Source organism: Sinocyclocheilus rhinocerous, unplaced genomic scaffold (genome assembly GCF_001515625.1).
Source record: "Sinocyclocheilus rhinocerous isolate Xijiao unplaced genomic scaffold, SAMN03320098_v1.1 scaffold1694, whole genome shotgun sequence".
NCBI lineage: Eukaryota > Metazoa > Chordata > Actinopteri > Cypriniformes > Cyprinidae > Sinocyclocheilus > Sinocyclocheilus rhinocerous.
In genome coordinates, this window is record NW_015626863.1 from 1574560 (window position 1) to 1602223 (window position 27664).

At 37.5% G+C, this 27664-nt stretch overlaps 3 protein-coding genes across 3 annotated transcripts in view; 2 read left to right on the top strand and 1 right to left on the bottom strand.

The window, feature by feature from the left end:
- Window positions 1-21891, top strand: part of LOC107718162 (intraflagellar transport protein 140 homolog) — a 32905-nt gene extending 11014 nt beyond the window's left edge. The window contains exons 17-28 of the mRNA XM_016525144.1: window positions 10767-11015; window positions 14027-14221; window positions 14529-14719; window positions 16183-16278; window positions 16370-16502; window positions 16579-16851; window positions 16938-17120; window positions 17507-17713; window positions 19248-19460; window positions 19762-19928; window positions 20007-20148; window positions 21330-21891. Of these exons, the coding sequence (XP_016380630.1) occupies window positions 10767-11015; window positions 14027-14221; window positions 14529-14719; window positions 16183-16278; window positions 16370-16502; window positions 16579-16851; window positions 16938-17120; window positions 17507-17713; window positions 19248-19460; window positions 19762-19928; window positions 20007-20148; window positions 21330-21515 (2235 nt within the window). The 3' untranslated portion in view covers window positions 21516-21891. The remainder of the gene's footprint in view (window positions 1-10766; window positions 11016-14026; window positions 14222-14528; window positions 14720-16182; window positions 16279-16369; window positions 16503-16578; window positions 16852-16937; window positions 17121-17506; window positions 17714-19247; window positions 19461-19761; window positions 19929-20006; window positions 20149-21329) is intronic.
- Window positions 2044-11520, bottom strand: LOC107717966 (transmembrane protein 204-like). Its single transcript, XM_016524877.1, has 3 exons — window positions 10730-11520; window positions 9311-9466; window positions 2044-2951 (listed from the first exon to the last, which is right to left on the bottom strand). The coding sequence occupies exons 1-3, from the start codon at window positions 11007-11009 to the stop codon at window positions 2707-2709; spliced, it is 681 nt and encodes a 226-aa protein (XP_016380363.1). The 5' UTR covers window positions 11010-11520; the 3' UTR covers window positions 2044-2706.
- An 851-nt stretch (window positions 21892-22742) lies between the features above and the next one.
- Window positions 22743-27664, top strand: part of LOC107718220 (coiled-coil domain-containing protein 78-like) — a 9174-nt gene continuing 4252 nt past the window's right edge. The window contains exons 1-7 of the mRNA XM_016525217.1: window positions 22743-22814; window positions 23727-23858; window positions 23942-24028; window positions 24102-24434; window positions 25491-25532; window positions 26109-26191; window positions 27185-27263. Coding sequence (XP_016380703.1) covers window positions 22743-22814; window positions 23727-23858; window positions 23942-24028; window positions 24102-24434; window positions 25491-25532; window positions 26109-26191; window positions 27185-27263 — 828 coding nt within the window. The remainder of the gene's footprint in view (window positions 22815-23726; window positions 23859-23941; window positions 24029-24101; window positions 24435-25490; window positions 25533-26108; window positions 26192-27184; window positions 27264-27664) is intronic.

Below are 27664 nucleotides of genomic sequence, written 5' to 3' on the forward strand. Positions count from 1 at the left end.
TATTTAATATAGCTCTATATTATACTCATAAATGGGTACCACAGGCACAGGTTAGCAAATATTAATGACTAGTGTTTACTGAACTGATATAGTTCCAGTCTATCATAAAATTATGATCACTTTCAGATCATCTCCTTCTTAATTGTGACTATACAGAGTTTCCTCATTGGGCATCTTGTACATTATGTAATATCAGATGTATTGTCACAGATAAATGCACAGGCATTAGTCACTAAAATAATTTTGGTACCAAATGACACGGCCTGCACAGAATCTGCTCCTTCAGATTAGGGATGCACGATACTGGATTTTTGCCGATATTTTTCAACTCATTTTGGCCGATACCGATATATTTCCTTTTGTTTGGAAACAACACCAAGTCTCGAAGCTTTAAAATAACTATAAATAAACTATATATCAATCGCTGCATTTTTCCCCCATAAAGATGCAGTGTTAATCCTAACATTTTATTTTAAGATTTAACATTTGTAGATGGTCTAAAGCAAAAGAGAATCAAGTCTAAGTTCAAAAGAGAAAAAAATCTTTTAGAGCTTATGATTTGTTTAAAAAATAAAACATATTACACATTAAGTATATATAAAATGATTTAATTTACAAGTGTCATGTTTGTGATTTTTTTTCATGTAAGCTATAGCTTCTGACATTTAAATCAAAACATACTCATTATTTTATGACATCAATTACTGCTTTATTTCATCAGAAACAGTCTAAATGTTATTTGTGTAGGCTATTTTACTTTTAAATTCAATTAGAAGTAGGCCAACAGCACCCCCTACAGATTAAAACTCCTTACCGAACGGGGATTAGGACCCTGGGAAAGCTGCAGCTGCTGCCACTGCACGTGCTATTACTCTATCATACACCGAACGCGTAATTCTGTACATGCTTTCACAGATTAAATGCAGCGATCCAAAAGAGTGAATCTAATCATCATTCAGACAAAACTTTGCTTCAAGAATGAGCCACACTGCTGACGTGATCTAATCACTAGCACACCCTGAGCACATGTGAGTTAAAGGGTTAGTTCACCCAAAAATGAAAATTCTGTCATTAATTACTCACCCTTATGTCGTTTCAAACCCGTAAGACCTTCGTTCATCTTCGGAACACAAATTAAGATATTTTTGATGGAATCTGAGAGGCGCACAAAAAAGTATTCTCGTAGCTTCGTAAAATTACGGTTGAACCCCTGATGTCACATGGATTATTTTACCGATCTCCTTGCTACGTCTCTGAACTTGAGAACATTTCAGTTGCCTTGCTGTCTATGCAGAGTCAGACAGCTCTCAGATTCCATCAAAAATATCTTAATTTGTGTTCCGAAGATGAACGAAGGTCTTATGGGTTTGAAACGACATGAGGGTGAGTAATTAATGACAGAATTTTCATTTTTGGGAGAACTAACCCTTTAACGTACTCCTCATATCGGCAAGACATATCGGCATAATTTTTCATATCGGGCCGATGCCGATATTTACATTTAAAGCCATTCTCGGCCGATTCCGATATCAGTCCAATAATATCGTGCATCCCTACTCCAGATTTACGTCTTGTCGCCTTCACATATTCATAGAATGATTATTTTGGATTAATTTGATAATACTCCCAGCTCTGTTTAACACATTTTACCATATTTGGATGTCATATATCTCTCCACAATAAAAACAAAAACCAAAAAATAAAAATAAAAAATTATATTTTTGCATAAACAAAATGAAGCAATTAAGCAAATTTTCTTTGTAATAAAGCAAAATTTCCCCACAGTTCTCATTACTGAAACATTCTCCATGATTTCTATCTTGTTCCTTCTCAAATTCAATTAAAAATAATAATAATAATAAATTATTTTTTGCTTAAACAAAAATAAGCAATTACACATTTTTATGGCAATTAAGCAATTTTTTCCCAGAGTTCTCATTACATTAATTCGTGGTTTTATGTTTTGTATATTTGTTTTACTGCTTTAATTTATGGTTGTTTTAATAAAAAAAAATACAAAAAAGCTCAAAAGTAAAGCATCTGAACACATTTTGAGAATTTGGGGGCAAATGTGCTTATTTGTTATAAATGTAATGTCATAATGCAAAATATTGCAATGTTTCTAAAAAAATAGACTTGGCTTCTTTATGCAAAACACAAAAAAAAAAAAAATGGAGTAAAATGTGATTGGACATTTGAAAATTTCCTAATTAAAATCTATCCGAAATTTTTTTCCCTTCAATTAGCAGAGAACATGTATAAACGTGCAGATTCCATGCCGGCCTGTAAAGGACTAGATTCAATTGACCTGTGAGCAATATTCAATGCCTAGACTCCTTTTGAAATCTGAAGCTCCATGTTTCATAGAACTATAACAGATACATGTGCATATGAATGTGCTTCTACTTTCTCTTAAGTGCAGTTATGAATATAAATGTGTCAAGATCCAGCTTGATCTTTATCTGTCAGTTGTATTCTTTGCAATCCACAGTCCTGCTTCTGTGTTTAATGAGTTTCAAAAGGCTTCCTTTCAGTCCGAAACCACTTTCTGCAGTCACAGGATCACTGCCCTCATCCTTAAGCATGAAGTCCGTCCAGGAGATCAATTTCACATAAAATGATAGAAATCCTCTCCATGTGTATTTGTGTCCGTCCGTCTAAATATCCACCCTGTGTTTTGTCTCAGGTGAGATGTGTCTTTGTGTGTCAGCATGGCGACTCTACGTAGTCATTGTCTAGGCGCGGCCTGAAGGGTGTGGTCAGAGATCGGCTGATAACGATGACCGACGGAGACATGCAGTCATCACGGCGATGCAGAATATTCCAGATTAGCATGGCGGCCGCTAACGTGGCAAACAAGCAAGCAGCAATGTTAACATAGCAGGCGTAGGACAGGTGAGTGTAGGGGCCGATCCTGTAGAACGTCACCAGACCGATCACCAGCACAAAACCTGCAGAAAGAGAAGGAGACAGGACTTAGTTTCAGAAGATGGTATAAAACCAGCCAAAACGTCAATCTTTAATCCTTGCGCTGTGCTGAAATTTCTTTAGCAGTTTAGTGTGTTGGTTCTAAATCTCTCATTATGCTGTATATCTTGGATTTTGGATATCTTGGATACCATATCTTGGATTCAGTGTTTTTGTCAAAAAATTGAATCCAATATTTGGTCGTAATATAGCATAACGAGAAGCTTTTTGTAGGACAGTTATTTTTGAACTTGGCACACAAGTGTAACAAGGTGGGTGGAAAATCCCCAAAAAGTGAGAAAAAATATATATACAGGTGCATCTCAATAAATTAGAATGTTGTGGAATTTGGTGGGGGGAGTTGTTATACCCTGTCAAAAGTCAAAGTCAGTAAGTTTTAGTCCAATGCGATGACATTAACTTTTCAAGCATTTTCGGGAAAAAGAAAATCCTCTTTGTGTCAAAATAATTGGAACACAACATAAATGTTACATTTATGATTGATTCTTCAGTTGGGAACTTTCTGTCCACTAGGGTGATTTATAGAACATATTTTAAAGAATATATATTTTTTTAAATTATTTATTTTTGTAGTAAATCATAGTAATTTTCAGGGATACATGCATTTAGAAAATAGAGTAAATTTTCATTTCATGCTGTCTTTAATCATGTATTTGATAGATTGCTAGATTTTTTAATGTGATGCTTTTAAAAAAACTTTTAAAATAAAGCATTAATTTTATTTTTTATTTTTTATTTCATTAAAATATGTAAATTTAATGTCCCAATATAGAATTAAAAAAATCTAATTCTACCTACATATGGCTTTTATTGAGTTTAAAGCCAATTGAAATTTTCAAATTTAAAATTATCTTTTTTGTACTATTATATAAAAATAGTATTGTTAATTGTTATTATATAATAATAGCATTGTTGTCACGACTATCATGACCAAGCTTTTTAAAGCGTAATATAATACTAAAATAAAAGAGATACTAGATCGCTACATTATATTCCCCAGCAACGAGGTGATAAAATCGCTGTTTTTGAAGTAATTGTTTGTATAGAGAGACGCGCAGACGCAGCAAGCAGGTAACTGACACACAACTGTCATCTCTCTCTCTCTCGATCGATCGATAATTAATTGAAATACATGCTATAATTCATTCAAATAAATGTGGTCTTACCGCACTATTTCATCTCTGTGTCTGATTTGAAGCTGGCAGAATGCTCATTTTTACCCATTCGGTCAAATATTGCACTGCAAAGAGCAATACAAGTTTTAACTTGTCTATAACTTGGCAAATGACCATGGAATAAGCGGGATAATCAACGGCTAGCCGTGCATTAACGTATTTTAATGCACTTCGCATCGGGTGGTTCTTTGCCTCCACGTCGTGCATTAAAATCCTTTAATGCACAGCTAGCCGTTGATTATCCCTTACATAAAAATCGCGGGGAAGCGTTGACAACAAGTTTATGTGTGTGTGCAGCACAATCTGCTATCTCCCACCTCTCTCTCTCTCTCCATGTGTGTGTGTGTGTGTGTGTGTGTGTGTGCGAGCGAGTGATGCGTGTTGGTTAGTGTGCATCAATTAAAGCAGCGCATTAATATAGAACGGTGATTAAACAGACTTGGAACTACCCATGCATTAAACGGTTTTACTGCATACCTGCCAGCCAATCAGAATCCAGTATTCAGACAGACTATGGAATAATTGAGTTTTTCTAAAGAGCATTATGTTTGGTTGTGATGAAAATGAGAAATGAAATAAGAGCAGAATTTTTTTATTTTTTAACATCATGAGCTGTACATTTTGTTTTTAAACCCTCCCGAAGCTCTTTCCAGATTCATTGGAATTGAAATTACATTTCTCTGGAAAACACCACTTGAATTTGTCCTTTACAAACCAAATTATTTTCTTTGGTTTTTGAAAGCATGCCACATAGCTGACCACAGAGCCTGAACCCGAAACATTCCTTTAATTCGTCACAACCATAATAATAGCTCAATCTTCTTCCCTTTTGACTGATTCGAGTTGGTTTTGGCTGGTTTTGACTAATAGGAGTAGTACGTCTCCCACTTCCTGTAAAGACTCCGAGCACACGTGTTATTAATAACTGCGGCCTGAAAACACAACAGCAGATTCCCAGAAATACAGAACGCAGAGGATGTGAGAGGAATTCAGGGCAGGAGAGCAACGAAATGGAAAAAGTTACAGGATTCAGATCGCGTTACACGTGCATGTTTTATTTAGGCAGAAACAAGAGCGAGCGAGGCGTTCATTCGTTTTGTTTTTATTCTGAATGCAGCTTTTTTTGGCCCAGTGTCATCCCTTTTCCTTCCTTTTCTCCTCTATCCTTCCATTCTTCCTTCCTTCCCTCCATTTCATTCAGTTTCATCTGACGATTCTTACTCACACACACTTGTACAGTTGAACTGGAACATGGTGTACAATAACAGGCTTGATTCAATTTATTCAGGAACATATGTTTTTCTCTCTTTACTTCATGTATTGCTCTCTCTCTCTCTCTCTCTCTCTCTCTCTCTGACTTTCTCATGGATTGTTTATACTTGATCATTTTTGTTTATTGAAAGTGTTATTTTTAGTATATCCAAAAAAAAAACCTCTCAGATGTGTAGTTGTTTGTAGTCTAACAGAAAAACACATATGAAAAGCATGACATTTACAGACCTGATCCAAATTAAATCCATATGTCCCCAGTCCAATTTTAGAAATGCGTTTCAGTCAGATTCTATTTCAAGTAGTCAAATGGCACGTGATTGTAACAGCATACAGAGCGCAGTCATGTCTACAGCTGTCTGAATTCACTCATTTACACTCGTGGCAAAATGGCTGCTACAGCCAAACAGATGCAATTATGTTCAATAAATAATCAAATTATTATTTTTTAGTATGTAAAAAAATATTTTATTATTTCTTTATTTTATTTATTTAATCAATTATTGAAAATTAGTGTATAATAAATACAACTTCATTATTATAAAAAAAAAAAAAAAAAAGATTTTTAGATGTTCATTAGCATCACACTAGGCTGTTTACGGTTGCCAAATAATGTGCCTTTGGTTCAGTTCAATAATATAGAATTCAAAATGTGCAGTCACAAGTCTGTGTATATTGCCCTTTTTCAAGTGGCTTAATCAGAAGTTAGAGCCAAAACTATTCATTATATTATTTAAGGAATAGTTCACCCCAAAATTTAAATTCTGTCATCACCCAGTTTTCGGTAGCCACTGACTTCCATACTATGAAAAAATACCACGTAAGGCAATGGCTACCAGCAACTGTTTGGTTACCCATATTCTTCTGTGTTCAGCAGAAGAATGAAACTCGTACAGATTTGGAACAAGAGTGAAAAAATGATTTTTGGGTGAACAATATAACTTTAAGCTCTCACTCTCATTAACACAAAGTACTCTAGAATGAAAATGAAATTAAATGGCCCAAAAAACTAGCCTTGAGCCATCATCATTGCGTCCTTGAGTGGGGTGATTAAGGTGTCTGGGGGGAAGTCCCTGTTCAATGGCGCCGTTGTGTGAATGTCTAGTCAGTGCACTTAAACCATGAGAATATAGTAGGAAAGCCTGATGTACATATGGATGTTTATAAGGAGTTGATGATTTGCCTGCACCTGATTGGTTTTCACCGTTTACTTCATGGAAGCAGTTTGTGCCTGTTTATAATTTATATTGCAGTATGAGGAGGACATCATTGTTTTCATTTTGTCAGATATAGTCTGTCCCTAGAGATTGTGTAAACAGATGCAGTATTGCGGGGACAGTTAATCAGGACACTTGTTTCCTCCACCCATGACACACACACACACACACATTGTGGGAGATTCTAGACCCGTCCCGATGAAACATGCTCCTCTGTGGTGTCACATACATCCACTTCTCTTTCTTCCCGATTGCTCTGCGGTTCTTAAAATATCATCAATTCCCGTTGAAGTCCATGTCTAATAACTCTGACACTCGTTGGCCCCCTCCGTACTGTCACACTCCCCCTCCCCGTCTTTCCTCTGCGGCTCTGGGTTTGCATAACAGGTAGTTACAGACACTTCCTCGTCCTGAGAAGGGATATCCTGGCGCCTGACTGTTGCTCTCTGAAGCTGCGTGGCTGCCGCTGGTGCTCTGGACCCCCGTTAGCTAAATATAACTATTGTCACACTTAAAACGACGCACACATCTTGCACTATTAGCTGGACTGATATACTTCACTTGTAACAGACCACCATAGTAGTGCAAGCACAGCCATGGACGGCTTTGATGAAACTGAAAATAACTTTTTCTGAAACAAACAAGACTATCTAGAGCTCATAATTGTACACAGGAAATGATCAGGGTGTCTATTAAAAAAATGACCTGAGGTTAAGAAAACAACTGCTGTGATCAAAGTGAATGAATAAAATTTGAGTGGACACTATGACACTGGAGTGTTCTGGGTGGTTGCTAAGTGGTTGCTAGGACAGCACAATTAATTGAAATAAAGCTGAAATCGCAATATTGTTTATTCTGATTATCAAAAGCTTGAAGGTTTGACATTTGAAAATGAATAAATTAAGACATAAATAGTGCTGTAAAATAAAATTATTCTATTTTTCTTAAATACTGGATTTTAATTTACAGTGAAATATTACAAAAGTAATATTTTTAATGTTGTAATATTTTATATAGTATTATTAATAATAATAATTTGTGATATATAATCACAAAATATTTGGCCAAATTGTGCAGCCCTACAAACAAGCACAGCAAACTTAAAAGTTTTTAAAAACTGCATTTTAAATCACAGTCACAATTAATTGCAAAAAGATTATTCCCCAAATTGTGCAGCCCTATGTTGTAGGTGGTTGTTAGGGTATTCTGGGTGATTGCTATTGTATTCTGAATGGTTGCTAGGGCATTGCTAGGTGGTTGCTGGGGGTGATCTGGGTGGTTGCTATGGCATTGCTAGAGTGTTCTAGGTGGTTGCTAAGGTGTTTTAGGTAATTGTTATGGTGTTGTGGCCAATTGCTATGCAATTGAAAGTGGTTGCTAGGGCTTTGTTAGGGTTTTCACAGGTGGTTGCTGGGGGTTCTGAGTAGATGCTAGGTGGCTGTTAGGGTGTTTTAGTTATGGTGTTCTGGGCAGTTGCTATTTAAAGTGGTTGCTAGGGTTTTGTGAGGGTTTTCTAAAGGTGGTCGCACACCGGACGAGAAGCGCCGCGTCTAAAACAATTCGTACAAGTACAACACGACGTAGCTGGACGCCGAACGGCGCCGCTGGTGTGTGTACACTCATAGAAAATAATGTGTTTGAATTTTAAAGAAGTGGCGTGGTGCGATGCGACGCGATGCTGCGCTGCGCTTCTCGTCTGGTGTGCGACTGCTTTAAGGTGGAGGTCACTAGGTGGTTGCTAGGGTGTTCAGGGTGGTTTCTAGGATGTTGCTAGAGTGTTCTTGATGGTTGTTAGAATGTTCTGGGCAGTTGCTTGGTGGTTGGTAAGGTGTTAGGTCGTTGCTAGGGTGTTCTGGGTGTTTGCTGTAGTATTCTAAGTGGATGTAAGGGCATTGTTAGGTGGTTGCTAGGGTGTTGTAGGTAGTTGCCAGGATGTTGTTAGGGTGTTCTTGGTGGTTGTTAGAATGTTCTAGGCAGTTGCTAGGTGGTTGGTAAGGTGTTTTAGGTCGTTGCTAGGGTGTTCTGAGTGGTGGCTAGGACTTTACCTGGGTGTTCTGGAATGTTGCTAGGATGTTCTGGGTGTTTCTATAATAACTACCACCATCAATTTGCAGATTTTTACCTACAACACTCATACACTCGCATCAACTGTTCATTCGCTAATAGTCCATCAACGAGCATGTGTTTATGTAAGTATGCAAGTTAGCATTTAAACAGCTATGCAGATAGTATAAGTATGCAGAAAGCACGCACAATAAAACAAGATAACATCACAGCCAGCACACTTTCATGGGACATCAACAGCGAGTTTTGAAGAGACAGGCCTGCGTACGTCCCAATGGGAGCGGATTTAATTTGTGAGCGGGCCTCTGGCCAGGACTCTGTTGTTTCCTGTTGAATGGTGTGTAGCTTCAGGCCGCTGTGCTTTGTTGATGTTTGTTCTGTTATAGATCCTCAAAGCTCCATCTTTCCTTTCCCAAAATGCAGAACAACAGACATGGGACAATAGAGGCCGTATCTCTGAGGACAGACGGCTTGATATTGAAGAATTAATGTGTTGTTTGAAGAAAGGTGTGTGGTATTTGTGTCTGGCTTATTGAAGCTCCTCAAAGGGACTGTTAGTGTTTGTTAGCGACTGTAGAAGCGGGTTTGAACACTCACTGGCTAACTGGAACAGGGCAGCGATGGCTTCCTCCCACCACTGAGAATCCTGGGTAATGTGGCTTATCTCCAGTAACCCAAACAGGAAGATTAGCTGACCCACGGTCAGAGCCACCGTAGCCATCAGGTTACATGCCCGCATCATGTCAAACTGAACTGCAATCAGAACAACAGAAATATTAGCTCTCAAATGGTTCGTAAATGATTCAATGATTCATTTGGTTCATATATACATGTATGAGCAGAGGAGTGTGAGTGTGTGTGTGTGTGTGAGTGTTTTTAGGTAGAGGATCTGAATCATTGTAAGGAAGATCCAGCTGCAGATGTCCATAAGACACAACTGTGCCAATGTGGGTGTCACTTCCTGAAAGACAATCCTTCACTGTGTCCATCCGTTTCCTATTTCTAAATCAGGATAGATGGACAGACGTGCCAGGCTGCATGATACAAGCCAGCAAATCTCTGCTCGCTTTTTCTTCTAGTGATAGTTGCCGTGGTTTAATACTAGCCAGACATTAAGTTGATGCCAAATTAAATAAAATGAGCTCTAGATGTCTAGAACTCAGATTTAAAGAAAAAAAAATTATATAAGATTTTAAGACCAATTCATATGGAAGCGGTTCATTAAAAGTTGTTAAAAATTTGGACACTTTTTTTTTTTTCTTTTCTTTTTTTCTGAGTAATCACAGGCTCCTGCAGTGAAATTTTTTTTTTAATTATAATTATAATTAGATTATAATAAATAATAAAAAAAATAATTAAATACATATTAAATGTATTTAATTTTATTTTTATTAGTAAATTTATTTAGTTATAAACAATTTATTTATTTATGTATTATTTTTTATTTATTTATTTAATTCTAAATTTATTATGGGGGGGTTAACGCTTTAAAAACATTTTCTGTATGTTGTTTTATTGAAAGTAACCTTATATGAAACATTATATTAGCAAATCCTTTGTTGATGTACACTGAAATATGAAATATATATTTACAATACATAATTATAAAAATATATTAATCAGAGTTTAATGACATTTCAAGTATTCCAGTGTACTCACAAATTATCTACTAAACTTTATCTACTTGTTAGTCACATTTTCAGAGTTTTTTAACTTCATAAAATGACTTTCAATAAGACGGCCTTAGATATTATGCTTACAAAATCACGCTTAGCATTGAAATTATAAATATATATAAATAAAATATATGAATTGATGTTTAGCAACATTTATTTTTGAATTAATTACCTAATGATCCGTTTAAAATGACAATATATTAATATAATAATATTAAAATGTTATCTTTTTCTGTTAAATTCAGTAATATAAAGGGTATCAGAGCATTAAAACGTGTAGAAAACATATAATTTAATTATTGTCTATTCCCTCACACGCAGTTGTATGACGGAGACTCACGTTTGACAGTGCTGCGTGACTCCTGATACCCCGCGAGCTCCGATCCCCAGCTGAGTCTCTGGCAGGCTGTGGGCTCGTGAGTGTGCGTGTCCTCGTGTGCACACGCTCTCCAGAGTCCGACACTCCGCCGCCGTCCGTCCTCCAGCACCTGCAGCACCCAGCTGGAGTTGAATGTCGCCAAGTTGTTGAGCACCAGAGAAAGCAGGGCCACCGCCGCCGCCACCACCACCAGCCTGCGCACGGCCATACACCCTCCGGAGCGCCTGAATTCCTGAAACATCCACGGGTACACGTGCACGCTACGCAGAAATGCAGAGCGGCATGAACGCTGTGAGAGGTTAGCTAGAGGACATCGCCACTCATTCTTGTGTCTTGGGGGTCGTTGGGGCGGCGGGAGTCTCTAAACCTCTTCCTCAGAGTCGGGGGTCGCTGCTTCTCGTAAGGCTGGACGCGGGACCTCCAAGGCCATCACATAAACATGCACGCTTTCTTTAAATCGCTCCGTTCTTCTGCAGCTCTGCCCGTCCCTTCCTCCCCCTTTCTCCTCCAGATGTGCGCTGGGTCGTCTCCCTGCTGTGGAATGTCTGCGTGATGCGGTCTCTTGTGTTTCTCGTTCTTTCCCACACTCTTTCCTCGCTCGTTTATCTCAGATTACTCGTCCTGAACAGTTTCCCATGTGAGCATGTGAGCATGTGTGTGCTTTATCCCTGAAAAGCTCAGAAGGACTGGGATGAGAGGGCAGGAGTGCTTGGGAATAAGTTCTCTCTCTTTCTCTCTTGGTCGGTGACAAACACGTTACTCCAGCTACAGGATGTGTTTCCTGGAAGGAAAGCAGGCAGAACAGAATGCAACACCCGTCCTCTTTCTCTCTTTGACTTAGTGAGCTGGTTATTAATGGAGCAGGAGATGAAATATCAGATATATTTTTGGTCTAGTAACACTTAAATATTAAAGTTCAGTTTCTATCTTATAAATAAAGGTGCTTTATTAGCATTAATGATTCCATGAAGAACCTTTAACATCCATGGAATCTTTCCATTCTACACAATCTTAAAATTAAAGGTTCACTCCTAAAAATTCCAGAAGGCCATTTTCACACCGATGCCATAGAAGAACTATTTTTGGTTCCCCAAAGAACCTTCCAGTGAACATTTCTTTAAAAGAACAATTTTTGCTTATTTTAATAATCTGAAGAATGTATTTCCACTATAAAGAATCTTTTATGGAAGGAATTGTTCTATGGAGATTAAAGGTTCCTCATGGAACCATTGATGCCAGTAAATAACCTTTATTTTTAAGAATGTTCTTTTTTTGGAATCTACGGTTCCATGAAGAACCTGTAACATCCATGGAACCTTTCCATTGCATAAAAGGTTCTTTAGTTGTTTAAAGTGTTCTTCAGACTAAGAAAAAATGGTTCTTTAAAGAATTGTTCTCTGAAAGGTTCTTTGACGAACTCAAAATGGTTTTTCTACAGCATCACTGCGAAAACCACCTTTAGGAACCTTTATTTTTAAGATTGTTATGCATCATCCTGCAGCGTTTGTGTTCCAGACATAAATGATTCCTCAAATCATGTATCTTGTTGAGGAGTGGTCTGCTTTGTGTCACTTACTGGACCATAAAACAAGTGACAAAATCCTGAAGGAGCCTAGAGACTAGAAGATCATAGAGACTTTAGGCTTTTTTGACTTGCAACCACCCAGAACAATGTAAAAATGTACTTTATTTCCATGTTTTATCCAAAAAACGGGAAATTCATAATTCATTCTGTTTGGATTAGCTTCTCTGTCTACTTTTCTGTGGTTTCTTTTCCAGTTCTGGGCCCCCAAAGATTGAGGGAATTTCCTGTTGCTTAACTCCTAATAAACAGCCCACATCTGTATCTACTGAAAGCCGAACCGAGCGAAAAAATGAGAGAATGGGGGGATTTTGGATAAATAAAGACCAGATGGGAGTGGATAAAAAACGGAGGGAGGGCACGAAGGGCCAAATTAGTGGGAGAGAGGGAATGTGGGCGAGAGAGTGTTGGGTGTTGATAGGGTCATTCCATGCATAGCTGGGATGGTTCGCTCATGAGGTGGAACGGAGAGAGAAACAGCAGAAACACTCAAAAGAGCAGCTGCTAAGTGCTGAAGTGTGAAGAGTTTCCACAGTATCATCTTTAAAACATCCTCTCAGCCTTTAAAGACAGATTTGTTGCTTCATGTTATGTTTCAGTACATGGATCCACACTTTAAAACAGTGCCGAAAAAAAGAGAAGGAAAATGTCATTATTTGCCAATAAAAGCATTCGTAATCTACACACTTAAACATAGAACTTTCATTTTTGAACAAAAAAGAAATCGAAAACATCATGATGTCATTGTAAACCTTTTTAAGTTGTGCAAAAACTTTTTTTTTTTCTACAGGATCTTCCCAATAAAGAATTTAGTAACACTTTATAATAAGGTCCAGTAGTTAACATTAGTTAATGCATTAAGTAACATTAAAGGGGTCATATGATGCTATTTTAAAGATAATTATTTTGTGTATTTGGTGTAACAGAATATGTTGACATGCTTTAATGTTCATGACAAGTGCATTTGTTACAATATTTAATACTCTTTGTTAACTTTAGTTAATAAAAATACAACTGTTAATTGTTAGTTCATGTTAGCTCAAGTCCATTAAATAATATTAACAGATACATCTTTTAATTTGAATAATCTGTTAGTAAATGTCAAAATTAATATTTTTTAACAAATGGAACTAATTTGTAAAATTTTACCAAGAATTCTTAGAAAGTCGTTCTCATTTCTATGGTGAATATACATCTTTATTGTTATGCTCACCTTTAAAATATTTTATTATTAGTTTATGTAGAGTAAATATTGCTTGTAAGCCATAACAATGTCTGAATCATGAGATAATGGATCTTGCTGAGTTTACAAATTGGTCTGAGTGAATCATTAGCAGATGCATCTGAATCTTATTTAGGAATCACAAAAGATTAGAAAAGTCATGGAAGTTTGTAAGTCAAAAAGTGTAGTAGCACTCTCTAGTGCTTTAGAAAAGCTTCTATATACTTCTGCTTTAAAGAGCCCAAAAACCGGTCTGTTGATTTAAAGAACCTGAAACATCAAAGACCAAAGAACCATATAGCGCCAGAAATGGCTATTGAGAAGAAGAACCTTTTTTAAGACTGTTAGGATGAGTTTTAAAAACGTTCTTCATTCAAGTTTTTCTGTCTTGCCTTCTTTGAGACATCTTTGGCTTTTGAAGTGAACTGAATCTTTTGTATGTTGTGTGTATGTGTGTATCTGCATCTCCAGCGAGGCAGTGTGGGAGAACATGGCGCGGATGTGTGTGAAGAGTCGTCGTCTGGACGTGGCGCGTGTGTGTCTGGGGAACATGGGTAACGCACGGGCCGCACGTGCTCTCAGGAACGCTGAAAAAGAGCCGGAGGTGGAGGCGCAGGTGGCTGTACTGGCTACACAGCTGGGCATGCTGGTATGGCACATAAACACTTTCCTAAAGATGAAAATTCACCTCTTATATAATATATATATATATATATGTACACACACACACACACACACATATGTCTCACTCTGAGGTGTGTCACATTATGGAAGCTGAATACATTGCGAATGACGTTTCATGTCGTGTTTAAAGCACACAAGCACAAACACAGCATTGTCTAAACAAACCTAGTGTACTTGGAGCCTCTCTGTCTCATTCAGTACAATAACAAGAACTAAACATTTGGATTTAAACGTTTGGGCTTATCGCAGCATCTCTCTCTCTTTTTTCGCAGGAGGATGCAGAGCGTTTGTATAAGTCGTGTGGGAGGTTTGATTTATTGAATAAGTTTTATCAGGCGGCAGGTCAGTGGCAGCAGGCGGTGGAGACAGCAGAAACACACGACCGCATTCACCTCCGAACCACTTACTACAGCTACGCCAAACACCTGGAGGCCTTGGGAGACAAGAACCTAGCGCTGGTGTAGTGAGTGTCATGTTCACACACAATCTCTGCCGTCATACACATCCAGCAAATATCAAAGCACAGCACAGCATTTTCATTTAATATATAATTCTATTTTACTACATTTTTTTCTTCATTTATTGTAGTATTGACACTATTGCTCAAGTTTGGGGTTGTCACATTTTTTATGTTTTTGAAAGAAGTCTCTTTTGCTCACCAAGGCTGCATTTATTTGGTCAAAAATACAGAAAAAGATAGTAATATTGTGAATTTTTTTTACAGTGTAAAATAAATATTTTCTATTTTCATATACAGGTGCATCTCAATAAATTAGAATGTCGTGGAAAAGTTTTCTTATTAAAGTTTTATTATTAAATAAATTCAGTGCACACAGACTGAAGTAGTTTAAGTCTTTGGCTCTTTTAATTGTGATGATTTTGGCTCACATTTAACAAAAACCCACCAATTCACTATCTCAACAAATTAGAATATGGTGACATGCCAATCAGCTAATCAACTCAAAACACCTGCAAAGGTTTCCTGAGCCTTCAAAATGGTCTCTCAGGTTGGTTCACTAGGCTACACAATCATGAGGAAGACTGCTGATCTGACAGTTGTCCAAAAGACAATCATTGACACCCTTCACAAGGAAGGTAAGCCACAAACATTCATTGCCAAAGAAGCTGACTGTTCACAGAGTGCTGTATCCAAGCATGAGTCAATTATTCCTGTGATCAAAGCTGAATTTTCAGCATCATTACTCCAGTCTTCAGTGTCACATGATCTTCAGAAATCATTCTAATATGCTGATTTGCTGCTCAAGAAACAATTCTGATTATTATCAATGTTGAAAACAGTTGTGCTGCTTCTTATTTTTTTGAAAACCCTGATATATATGTTTTCAGGATTTGTTGATGAACAGAAAGTTCAAAAGAACAGCTTTGATTTAAAAATTTTTTTTTTTTTGCAACATAAATGTCTTTATTGTCATATTTGATTAATTTAATACATCCTTACTGAATAAATGTATCAGTTTATTTAAGAAAAAAAATCTGCTCCCTAAATTTTCACTACCAATCAAATGCTTGGAATAATTAAGATTTTTGAATGGTTTTATATAAAATTAGAATGATTTCTGAAGGATCATGTGACACTGAAGACTGGAGTAATGATGCTGCTTTGCATCACAGGAATAAATTACATTTTAAAATATATTTAAAACCAAACTTTTAAATTGTAATAATAGTTCACAATATTTTTCACTGTATTTTTAATTGAATAAACGCATCCTTGGTGAGCAGAAGAAACATCATAATTGTAATCGGTAAAAGAAAAAGAAGAAGAAAAAAAACTAACTAAAACTTTTAAATGGTATATGTCTTAAAAGTAAAATGCGTAGTTTTTTTTTTTTTTTTAGTTTTTATATATATATGCATGTGTGTCTGTGTATGCATATATTACCTCTTTCCTGTCCCGTTCTGTAGTTTTGAGAAGTCAGACACACATCGGTTTGAAGTGCCGAGAATGCTGATGGAGGATAATCTTTCACTGGAGATCTACATCAATAAAATGAAGGACAAGTGAGTTCGAGTTTTCATTGATTCATGTTTCCGGTCCCTGCAGTCTGACATGGCTTTGATATTCTCTGATGTCTGGTGTGTGATTGGACAGGGATCTGTATAAGTGGTGGGGTCATTATCTAGAGAGCCAATCAGACATGGAGGCTGCGCTGCATTACTACGACCTCGCTCAGGACTACCTGTCTCAAGTGCGCGTGTACTGTTATCTAGGAAACATTCAAAAGGTATGTTGCCTGAAGTTTCCTTTGTGTCTGAAATAAAATGAACCGAATGCCTCACAATGATCTGTATATTTGGCAGGCGAGTGAGATAGCCAATGAGACGGGCAACAGAGCAGCGTCTTATCACGTTGCACGGCAGTACGAGGGACAGGATGAAATCAGCCAATCGGTGCACTTCTACACACGAGCGCAAGCCTATAACAACGCCATCCGACTGTGTAAAGAGAATAACCTGGATGAGCAGCTCATGAATCTGGCGCTGCTTAGCAATCCAGAGGACATGATGGACACGGCCATGTATTATGAAGAGAAAGGAACGCACATGGACCGAGCCGTTATGCTTTATCATAAGGTACACCCAAACCTTATGCACCTTCGAACTTTACCACTAGGTGGTGCTGATCGCTTATGTATGATGTCTCCATTCCACCTTTCCAGGCAGGTCACGTGTCTAAGGCTTTGGAACTAGCTTTTGCCACAGAGCAGTTTGGAGCTCTGCAGCTGATCGCAGAGGACCTGAATGAAAACAGTGACCCTGCCCTACTAGCACGCTGCTCTGATTTCTTCATAAAACACACTCAGTACCAGAAAGCTGTGGAACTGCTGGTGGCTGCCAAAAAGGTGAACACATGCACTGTCATACAGCCAATCATTTAATATCCATAACCGAACAAAAAGCCATTTACACCAAGAACAATAACTATAACTCACAATAACGTTCTGTTCATTTGAAGTACAAACTGCAGTTTTGTTGTCTACTGCTTTAGATGCTCAATCTCTTTAATGGATTATCGATTTTTTTAATCTATGTTTTTATCATTCATCAGCTGGAAAATTGTTCCAGCAATATTGTTCCTCTGTCATTATTGTTATAGTTGTGGACTTCCCTATTTTCATAGAATTAGAATGATTATTAAAACTTCACAGTTATCGCCCCCTAATAGTAGAATTATATAAGAATCACAACAGTGTTTTGTAACTGTATGCATATGGATTTGTGTGTGTAGTACCATGAGGCGCTCCAGTTGTGTTTGGACCAGAGTTTGACCATCACAGAAGATCTGGCCGAAAGTCTGACGGTGCCAAAAGACTCGTCCCATCTGTCTGAGGCCGGGAGAAAGGAGCTGCTGGAGAAAATCGCAGACTGCTGCATGCGGCAGGGCAACTACCACTTAGCCACTAAGAAATACACACAAGCTGGAAACAAGATCAAGGTTTGCCCTGTGCACAAATCAACAGCTGATTTACTGATCAGTGACTGGAGAAGATCAAACAGCTTTCATTTTGCTCTTGCAGAAAGATTTCATGTAATCTTATGGCATGGCTCTCATGAATACTTGATTCTGATTGGTCAATCACAGCATTTGCAGTCACATATTTATATATAATGATGCTAAACAATAGAATTGATGGTTATCCCATCAATTTTCTACACTGAGCTAGTTCCATGTTTCTCATATCATACTTTCTTCTCACTTCTTAAAATAATTGAAACTCAAATAGCCCTATAAAGCTTGATATATGAATTTCTGAGGCCTTTAAATTATAAACATGATCAAAACTTGTACACATTTATTTCACGTTTATTTGTTCATCTCTCAATCGTCATTGTATTGCATTGATTTATAAAACTACAGAGTTTTAATCATAAACTAAGCATTTGAATACAGTATAATCTTACTATGACATTATTGGAAGCTATATAGTGACAACTGATATTAATATGTATTTTAGTAGTCTGCTATACTCTTATAAAGTTCTCATTGATTTACATTACAAGCTAACATAATTTAACGGGGTCATATGATGCGATTTCAATTTTTCCTTTCACTTTGGAGTGTTACAAGCTCTTGGTGCATAAAGAAGATCTGTAAAGTTGCAAAGACTAAAGTCTCAAATTCAAAGAGATATTCTTTATAAAAGTTAAGAGTCAACCACGCCTACCTAAAACGGCTCGTTCTAACACGCCCCCACATGCCTACGTCACGATGTGGGAAGATTTGCATAACGGCGCCCAAATGTTCACGCAAAGAAAGAAGGTGTAACTTTTATTCTCGCTGTAGTATTGTTGTTGCCGCCGCCATGTCGTGAAGGCACTGTGTGTTTCGTTGTGAAAGCGAAACTACTTTGTTTGGTCTTCCAAAAGAGGACGATATCGCTTCGTCATGCCTGGAGCTGATCTGTGCTGGTCGCTGAGAAAATACATCAACTTCGCGCTGTGGATCGCCGGATCGTCTTTCACCGTGGACGAAGCGGAGTCCAGCCCGGGGTCGTCACATGTGGTTGCCGCAAGCCCGCCGGACGCTCCTTCGTCGAATCCGCCGGCCGCGCCGTTCTCAAGCCCACCACCTCTGCTCATTCAAGCCGGCCTCCGCTCACTCAAGGCCACGGTGTGTGACGATGTTTCGTTGTGAAAGCGAAACTACTTTGTTTGGCCTTCCAAAAATGGACACGACTAGAAATCAGTGGTTAAGTTGTATTTACAACACTGTTCCAGAACACTTCAACCCAAATATTCAGATGTGTGCAGCACATTTTATGGACGTACTTTTTGGCCATATAAATACAGCAGCAGCCTCACCAAATTGCAAATTTTTTTCTGTTTGGGGCTCTGAAGAAAATGCATGTTTTCACCAGCTATTTTTTCTGTTTTATATTTATTTATTGCCCATTTATATCTTCACTCTCACCAGCCTCTTCTAAAAGCAAAGATATCAAGCTTTTCTTTTCTGTTCTGATCTTTGACAGGCGATGCGAGCGCTGTTGAAATCCGGGGATACAGAGAAAATAGTGTTTTTCGCAGGTGTTTCCAGACAGAAGGAAATTTACGTAATGGCAGCCAACTACCTGCAGTCACTGGACTGGAGGAACGACCCGGAGATCATGAAGAACATCATCGGCTTCTACACAAAAGGACGAGCACTTGATCTGCTCGCCGGCTTCTATGAAGCCTGTGCTGAGGTACTGAGAGCGTGTGTTCTGTGAAAATCACCATGCAGTAATCAACTTACAGTCTTACAGTCTTAAAAATACATTTATTGGCATTAGTGGTTCCATGAAGAACATTTAACATCCATAGAACCCTCCCATTCTTTATAGTGAAACAAAAGGTTCTTTAGCCTATTAAAATGTTCACACTAAGAAAAAAATGGTTCTTTTGAGAACTCTTTACTGAAAGGTTCTTTGAGGAACCAAAAATGGTTCTTCTATGGCATTGCTGTGAAAACTCCTTTTTGGAAACTTTATTTTTGTGTGTGCACAGGTGGAAATTGATGATTTTCAGAATTACGAGAAGGCATATGGCGCTCTTACGGAGGCGTGCAAGTGTCTGACTAAAGCAAAGGGTCGCAGTGGAGACGAGGCTGACCGCAAACTCCTCATACTGACACACAGACTCGGCCTTGTCAAGAGATTCATTCAGGCACGAAGGTACTGATGAGCATTTGATTTGTGCATTCTGTCAACACCTCTGCATGCATTGATAAATGTATTTGTGTGTGTGTCTAGGATGCATGAGGAGGATCCAGTGGAAGCGGTGTGTGTGTGTGAGTCTTTGCTGGAAGAGAAAGATCTGGACCCTGCAGTGCGTGTTGGAGATGTGTATGGGTTCCTGGTGGAGCACTACTGCCATCATGGCAACTTCCAGCAGGTATGTTGAGGTTTGTAGTATGTTGTGTTTTAGAAGGCTTTCACACTGGACACGTTTGCTCCAGTCTGAATCCAAGTGCAATTGTTCCCGGAGCTCCCGCAACGTTGGTTTCTGACTTACTTTATTCAGTCGAAGCCAGTGCATTTGCATTCATCTTCAGTCACAAACACGCAAAGCAAGCATGATAGACAACACAACGTAGGGAAATTATGTTGTGCGTCTCTTGAAAGCTTGCAAACAGTCTCTTTTTAGGAGAAAACAGACTCTGATTGCACTCGCTCTACACAAAGCTTAAAAGTAGGGATACACCGACGCCACTTTTTCCAAAACGTGTCCAATACCAATACTTTTGGTAAATACAGATAGAGGTTACTAATGCTTTGTATATTCATTGCATTTGTATTTTTTGTTTAATATTGGGTAGCGAAACCAAAGGAATATGAATCATATTAGTTGGTTTAGATGTTTCCTTTAGTCATTACTCAAATGCATTGTACAAGCTGTTATTTTCACTGTTCATTTTATTGCTGTACTATAATCCTGTAATAATGGGAACCACTCATAATACATAAATCATGTAACAGTTAATGTATTTACTTACATATACTGTTTAGTTTTAATCCAAGTGACATGTGTGAGTGAGCGAACAGCAATCAAGAGCATTTTTGGCTACTGACATGTAAACTACTTTAATACAGACTTTCCAGCGATTACAACCAAACTTTAGACCAGTTCCTACAGGTAGTCTCGGGTTCGGTACCGCTGTGCTGTCTCATGTGAACCGTTCTGTTACCAACAAAACTGCCAGTGTGAAAGCTCCTTTAGTGTTTAATAGAAACCATAGCCATGCTATATTCTGGAGGAATGGCTTTCACCATTATTTACTTGCCCTCATGTCATTCAAATCCCTCTCAATGCTGTTTTTTTTTCTATGGAAAACAAAAGGAGTTTGAAGACTCTTTATGCAGGTCTAAAAACCTACATTTCAGTCTGTTCCTCATTGTATGGACCCAAAAGTATTCAAATAAGATTCGAAAAGTTGGTCACAAAAGTGGTCACTATAAACTATCTTTTTTGGAATGACATGAAGGTCAATGTATTGTCATTTTTGGGCAAACTATTCCTTTAACACCTGTTTCCAGTCATATTTTGATTGAATATTGTTTTTGTATGTGTATTAGGCTTGGAGTAAAATAGAGGACTTGAGATCAACGCGTCCCAACATAAACTTGAGCTTGTACGTGAGTCAAACCAGTCTGGAGGCTCTACAGAATGCTGCTGGAGTCCGTCTGGTCTACAGAGACACGGACACCCATGCTGCCGAGGATGATGAAGAGGTGGAGGAAGATGAGAACATCAATCATTGAGAGAACGATTTGCTGAGGAGGTGGTCCTCAAGATAACAGGAGAAAATCGCATACATTTTTCAATGCATACAAAAACGCACACGACTAGCCTACAGAAGTCTGCCTGCCTGAGTATTGGTTTGCTCGCCCCATTTAATTTAAAAATGTGCCATATTTCTATGGGACTGCCAGTCTAGTAAATGGGACGTCTTTGATAGTTGTGTGATTTTGTTAAAGCCACTTTGCAGGTTGCCTTAAGTAGAGTAGTTTGTGTGCGAATGCCCAGAATGTGTGTGGCCTTTTGAACAACAATGCCATTGGACCACTATATTTAAGTCATTTTGTACAATTTACAAATTATTTAATGACCAGACTTGTTCTGCTCTCTTTGTATCATATATCTTGTATACATTTTAATAAATTTTTCTATATGTTTACTTAATCATATTGAGTGAATTGCATCTCTCAAAGTCGAATGTGCAAGTGTATTTTGTGGAAGATATAACGTGTTTTAAATCTTCATAATGTGTTTTATTCGTTCCTGATCTTCGCTGATGGGCCCTTTTTGACTCTTTTTAATGAATCTGTTCAGTTAACCGATTCAAAGAGTCAATACGTAAAAAGTAATGGCACAATTCATTGACAAGGTAAATGAACCGAATCAAGATGTTCGAAGTAGTTGTCACAGTTCATCCTGTATCAGGCAAATGGATCACGATTCAGTTATAATCTGGATTTACAACCCGTTTGTATTGTGTTGAACTTTCTGTTGATATTTACCAAACAGAACAATTCAGCAAAACTGCCTATCAGATCTGTTTTGTTGTGGAAACAATGTAAGCACTGTTTCTGATTTGGCCATGGACTGCTTCTCAGGCTCTATATGTCTTATATGTGCTGAGACTTGATGTTGTTAACGATTCATTTGTTTAGAAAACATTTGTTGAGCAGATGCAGCACAAATCATATCTCTGCATATTTTTTTTATTTTATCCAGTGTTTTCAGTATTTCTAATATTTAACGTGTTCATGATATAGCATGGAATGTTGATTGATATAAACATTTTTAATTAACAGGATTTGAATAACTTCGCATCACTGATGATTCAACCGAATCATCAGAAAGAATCGTTTAATGTGATTCACACGTCAAATGGAGCTCTCTTTCACAGTTTGCTGTTTATGAACGCCCATGGAGACTCGTGTTCATAGAAACCAGACATAACACCCCTCTGACAGCTGCAGAACATGGACTCGACGAATAAACACAGCTCAATTAACGAACTTCAGAAGCAAATTCCCTCTCTGACTGAAGAACATGTAAGATTTTTTCTTGTCATTTGAAAGGAACTAATTAACTTTATAATCAGTTTTAGATATTTATAGCTAGATATAGGCCATTAGTCAAGACAAATAATTATAATGTCAGTTTATATAGTTTATGTAGCATATATTAATAATTGGACCTGTTCTTTTATGCATTATAAATAACTGGATTGTAAAAACCCAGGATTTTTAATCAGGGTAACTGAGAAATACTTATACTACCGTTCAAAAGTTTTGTTGTCAGTAAGATTTTTTTATTTTTATTTTATTTTTTAAAGAAATGTTTATTTTTATTCAGCATGGACACATTAAATTGATCAGAAGTGACAGTAAAGACATTTATAATGTTACAAAAGATTTTTATTTCAAATAAATGCTGTTCTTTTTAACTTTTTATTCATCAAAGAATCCTGAAAACAAATGTATCACGGTTTCCACAAAAATTTGAAGCAGCACAACTGTTTTCAACATTGATAATAACAAGAAATGTTTTAAATCAGCATATTATACTGATTTCTGAAGATCATGTGACACTGAAGACTGGAGTAATGATGCTGAAAATTCAGCTTTGATCACAGGAATAAATTACATTTTACAATATATTTAAATAGAAAACAGTTCTTTTAAATTGTAATAATATTTTACAGTTTTTTTTTTACTGTTTTACTGTATTTTTGATCCAATAAATGTAGCCTTGGTGAGCAGAAGAGACTTTTACCAACCCCAAACTTTTGAACAGTAGTGTATAAAATCATTTAGTTTTATAAATTTTCATAAATTTGTAATAGTGTTACTGTTTTTATTGAGTGTTACTATAACGAAAATCTAGATTATACTTAGATATGTACACTGGGGATCCCTTAACCAAAACACACTGAATCTTGTGCTTATTTGATTTATATACAGGTACAGCTGCAGGAACGAAATGAAGTGCTGTTTAGTAAGCTTGAATCCGTCCAGAACAAACTGGGCCAGCAGCCTGCGTCAAAAAGCAACCTGTCAGTCAAACTGGTCCAGTGTGAGGAAGACAAACTGAAGGTAGGATCAGAAAACGACCTGGAAATCTGGGATCTCTCTGATGTCTGATGTATCAGTTCATATTTCATGTGTACGTGTTTCAGATCTCAAAATACCTAGTTGATGTGCAGATAGAGGCCAATAAAATGAGAGAGCAGTATGAAGCGGAGATCTTTGAACTGAAAAACATGGTAAGTAAGTGCTAAAAACACACTGATGATCAAAATAATGCTTAACACATTTATTTAATGCTTTGATCTCCAGGTTTTATCTCAGGAGGGCACCGCCTCGTCTCTTCAGACAGAGTGTGACCGGCTCAGAGAGGAAGTGTCAGCAGCATCGGCACGCTTAGAAGTCATTGAGCGAAGTGAGCGCGACCTGGCCGAAGAGTACGCAGTGCTAAAGAGCAACTTCCTGTCGTTGAGCAGCACTTACGAAAGAGAACGCACACACTCAGAGGAGCTCAGCGCTGAGCTGCTCGCCCTCGCGCACACACACGACACGCTCCTGCAGGAGAGAGAGCGCACACACAGACACACGCTGGAGGTGGAGAGGGTTCGAGCGCTGCTCAGCAGGACGTCCCAGAGCAGAGTCAGGGTGAGACGCACATACACATGCTCGTCCTCAAGCAAAGTATGTTGCACACACTCCAAAGTATGAACAATCACACAGCCTTGCAGCTTGAAAAAAGGTCAAATATAACTTAAGCTTAGAAGTCATTGAGCGAAGTGAGCGTGACCTGGCCGAAGAGTGTGCAGTGCTAAAGAGCAACTTCCTGTCGTTGAGCAGCGCTTACGAAAGAGAACGCACACACTCAGAGGAGCTCAGCGCTGAGCTGCTCGCCCTCGCGCACACACACGACACGCTCCTGCAGGAGAGAGAGCGCACACACAGACACACGCTGGAGGTGGAGAGGGTTCGAGCGCTGCTCAGCAGGACGTCCCAGAGCAGAGTCAGGGTGAGACGCACATACACATGCTCGTCCTCAAGCAAAGTATGTTGCACACACTCCAAAGTATGAACAATCACACAGCCTTGCAGCTTGAAAAAAGGTCAAATATAACTTAATTTGATGATGCTGAGTTTCCATCACGTACAGTTTCTCACAAAGTGAGATGGAAGATTTTTCGAATTCTATGTTTTGGCTCGAATGCAATTATCAAAATAACAAAAGCAGTCAAATGTCAAAGGTTTTAATGACAAAAAGAAAGTTTTTAAAATGTGTCATTTAACTTACAGTCTGCAAAGGAGCAGAAAAGGTGGAAATCAGGATTAGGCATAGAATTATGTCTTCAGAATCATTCATACATGTGAAAATGTGCTCAGAATTGAATAAACCGCTGTAATCTGGCTCAGCGGAAGACTCATGTCTTTGATGCATCTTTTCTGCTGATTAAGGGATAATAAAATAATTCTTCACCTTATAAATGTTTTTTTTTTTGTGAGAAAGTGTCACGTGCTTTGGAATCAGCACCCCAAAATTAGTATGAAACAAGTATTGGATTTCTGTAAGTAAATATGATGAAGGGAGGTGTAATAATAGTAATGATTGCCTTAATAAATCCCACTAAAAATTGAAAGGGGAACAGCAATATTCCTTAATGAACCTGATGAAGTGAATGCATGCTCTGTTTTTGATGTTTGTTTTAACAGCCCGAGGAGTTTGAACGGAGCAAGAGCCCAGTGGAAAGAAACGTAAGAATATCAGCAGTATATTATTATACAGTAGATTTCCTTGTTTATCAAGTCATGTCAATTTCTTAATTGTTAATTTGTTTTTCACAATGCACAGATTTACAGAAAATCCTGATGTTAATGTTTATAATACCTTAACACTATAGTCGCATTTAGCAGATTAGAGCTGGCCGATAATGCAGTTATATTTTGTGCCGATATGAACAATTAGACAGTTGAGATATGCTACATAGTATATATTACTTTATGTGAGACGAGTATACTGTACCAACTTTATATATAGAGCTGGGCGATAATATTTTTACATTTTGCAACAATATAAACAGTCAAGCTGATGAGATATAACTTTATGTGAGTGTACTGTATTCATGCAGATAAAGTTGGTTCCACTGATTTCTCCAACTTAATATATAGCTGGGCAATAATATAGTTCACATTTTGCGAAAATATAAATAATCAAGCAGAGATTCGCTATATATTTATCATCAAGTATAATATTTCTTGTTGTTGTAATGTGCTTATCTGTGATATTTCTGTAATACTGTGTGTAATTTGTAATTTTGTTTTTTAATGCAGGGAGTGCAGAATAACCTGAGAGACGAGCTAGAAAAGCTGAGGAAAAGCTACAAGGGGCACCAAGGACTACTAGAGGAGAAAGTGTGAGACACACCATGACATCTGCTCAGATTTGAACTCATCTCGGGTTACCAAACACTAGTGGGCAGCACTAAACACCAAAATGTGTCGTGATCACTGAAACCACATTTGTGCATGTGTATATGACCACAATAACAAAGGAGCAACTGCCCACCTGTCAATGGAAACTAGCTGAATTAAAATAGTACCAAAACTAAAACTGCAATAAATCAAAGCTATATAGAAATATTTAAAAGAAAAAGCAAACACTAATAAAAATAACAAGAGCAGTGAATGCTAAATGTAAAATAAAAACTGAATTGTAACAAAAGCTATATAATAAAAAAGTAGTTCTGTCAAACGATTAATCGCGATTAATCGCATCCAAGATAAAAGTTTTTGTTTACATAATATATGTATGTGTACTGTGTTTATTTATTATGTATATATAAATACACACACACAGTATATATTTTGAAAATATTTACATGTATATATATTTATATTTTTATATTTTATATTATATATAAATATATTTAATATATAAACAATTTTTTTTCTTAAATATATACATGCATGTGTTTGTATTTATATATACATAATAAATATACACAGTACACACACATATATTATGTAAACAAAAACTTTTATTTTGGATGCGATTAATCGCGATGAATCGTTTGACAGCACTAAAAAAAAGCTAAATTAAAATATGAGTAAGTACTATAATAGCATATACTAAAATAACAGTCATAAAATCATAAGGCCCTCCCCTCGAAATCTGATCACAAATGATCATAGGAGACGGATGTTAATAGCATCTGTCTCACCTGACCACAATGATGTCTGCTCAAAGTTTGACCCAGTGAAACCAAACTCTGTGCACCTGCTACATCAGGAGTGCTGTGGTGGAGTGAGGGGGAGGCTCTGATACATGTGTGCACTGGTTTAGTCATGAGACGTGGGCGCTGAAGGTCAGCTGATGTTTGTATGTGTGTGCTATCTTTCTCTCATAGTGTGGCCATGTGGAGGGAACAGCTGGAGAATAAGAGAGCCATTCAAAGCACCCGGCACGAGCTGTCCCAGCAGTCTGCAGTGAGTATATTATTAGCCATTCACACACAGAAGATGCTTATATGTGACCCTGGACCACAAAACCAGTCATAAGGGTCAATTTCTCGAAATTGAGATTCATACATCATCTGAAAGCTGAATAAATAAGCTTTCCGTTGATGTATGGTTTGTTAGGATAGGACAATATTTGGCCGAGATACAACTATTTGAAAATCTGGAATCTGAGGGTGCAAAAAAATCAAAATACTAAGAAAATCGCCTTTAAAGTTGTCCAAATAAAGTTCTTAGCAATATATATTACTAATCAAAAAATTTAGTTTTAATATATTTACAGTAGGAAATTTACAAAATATCTTCATGGAACATGATCTTTACTTAATATCCTAAAGATTTTTGGCATAAAAGAAAAATGTATAATTTTG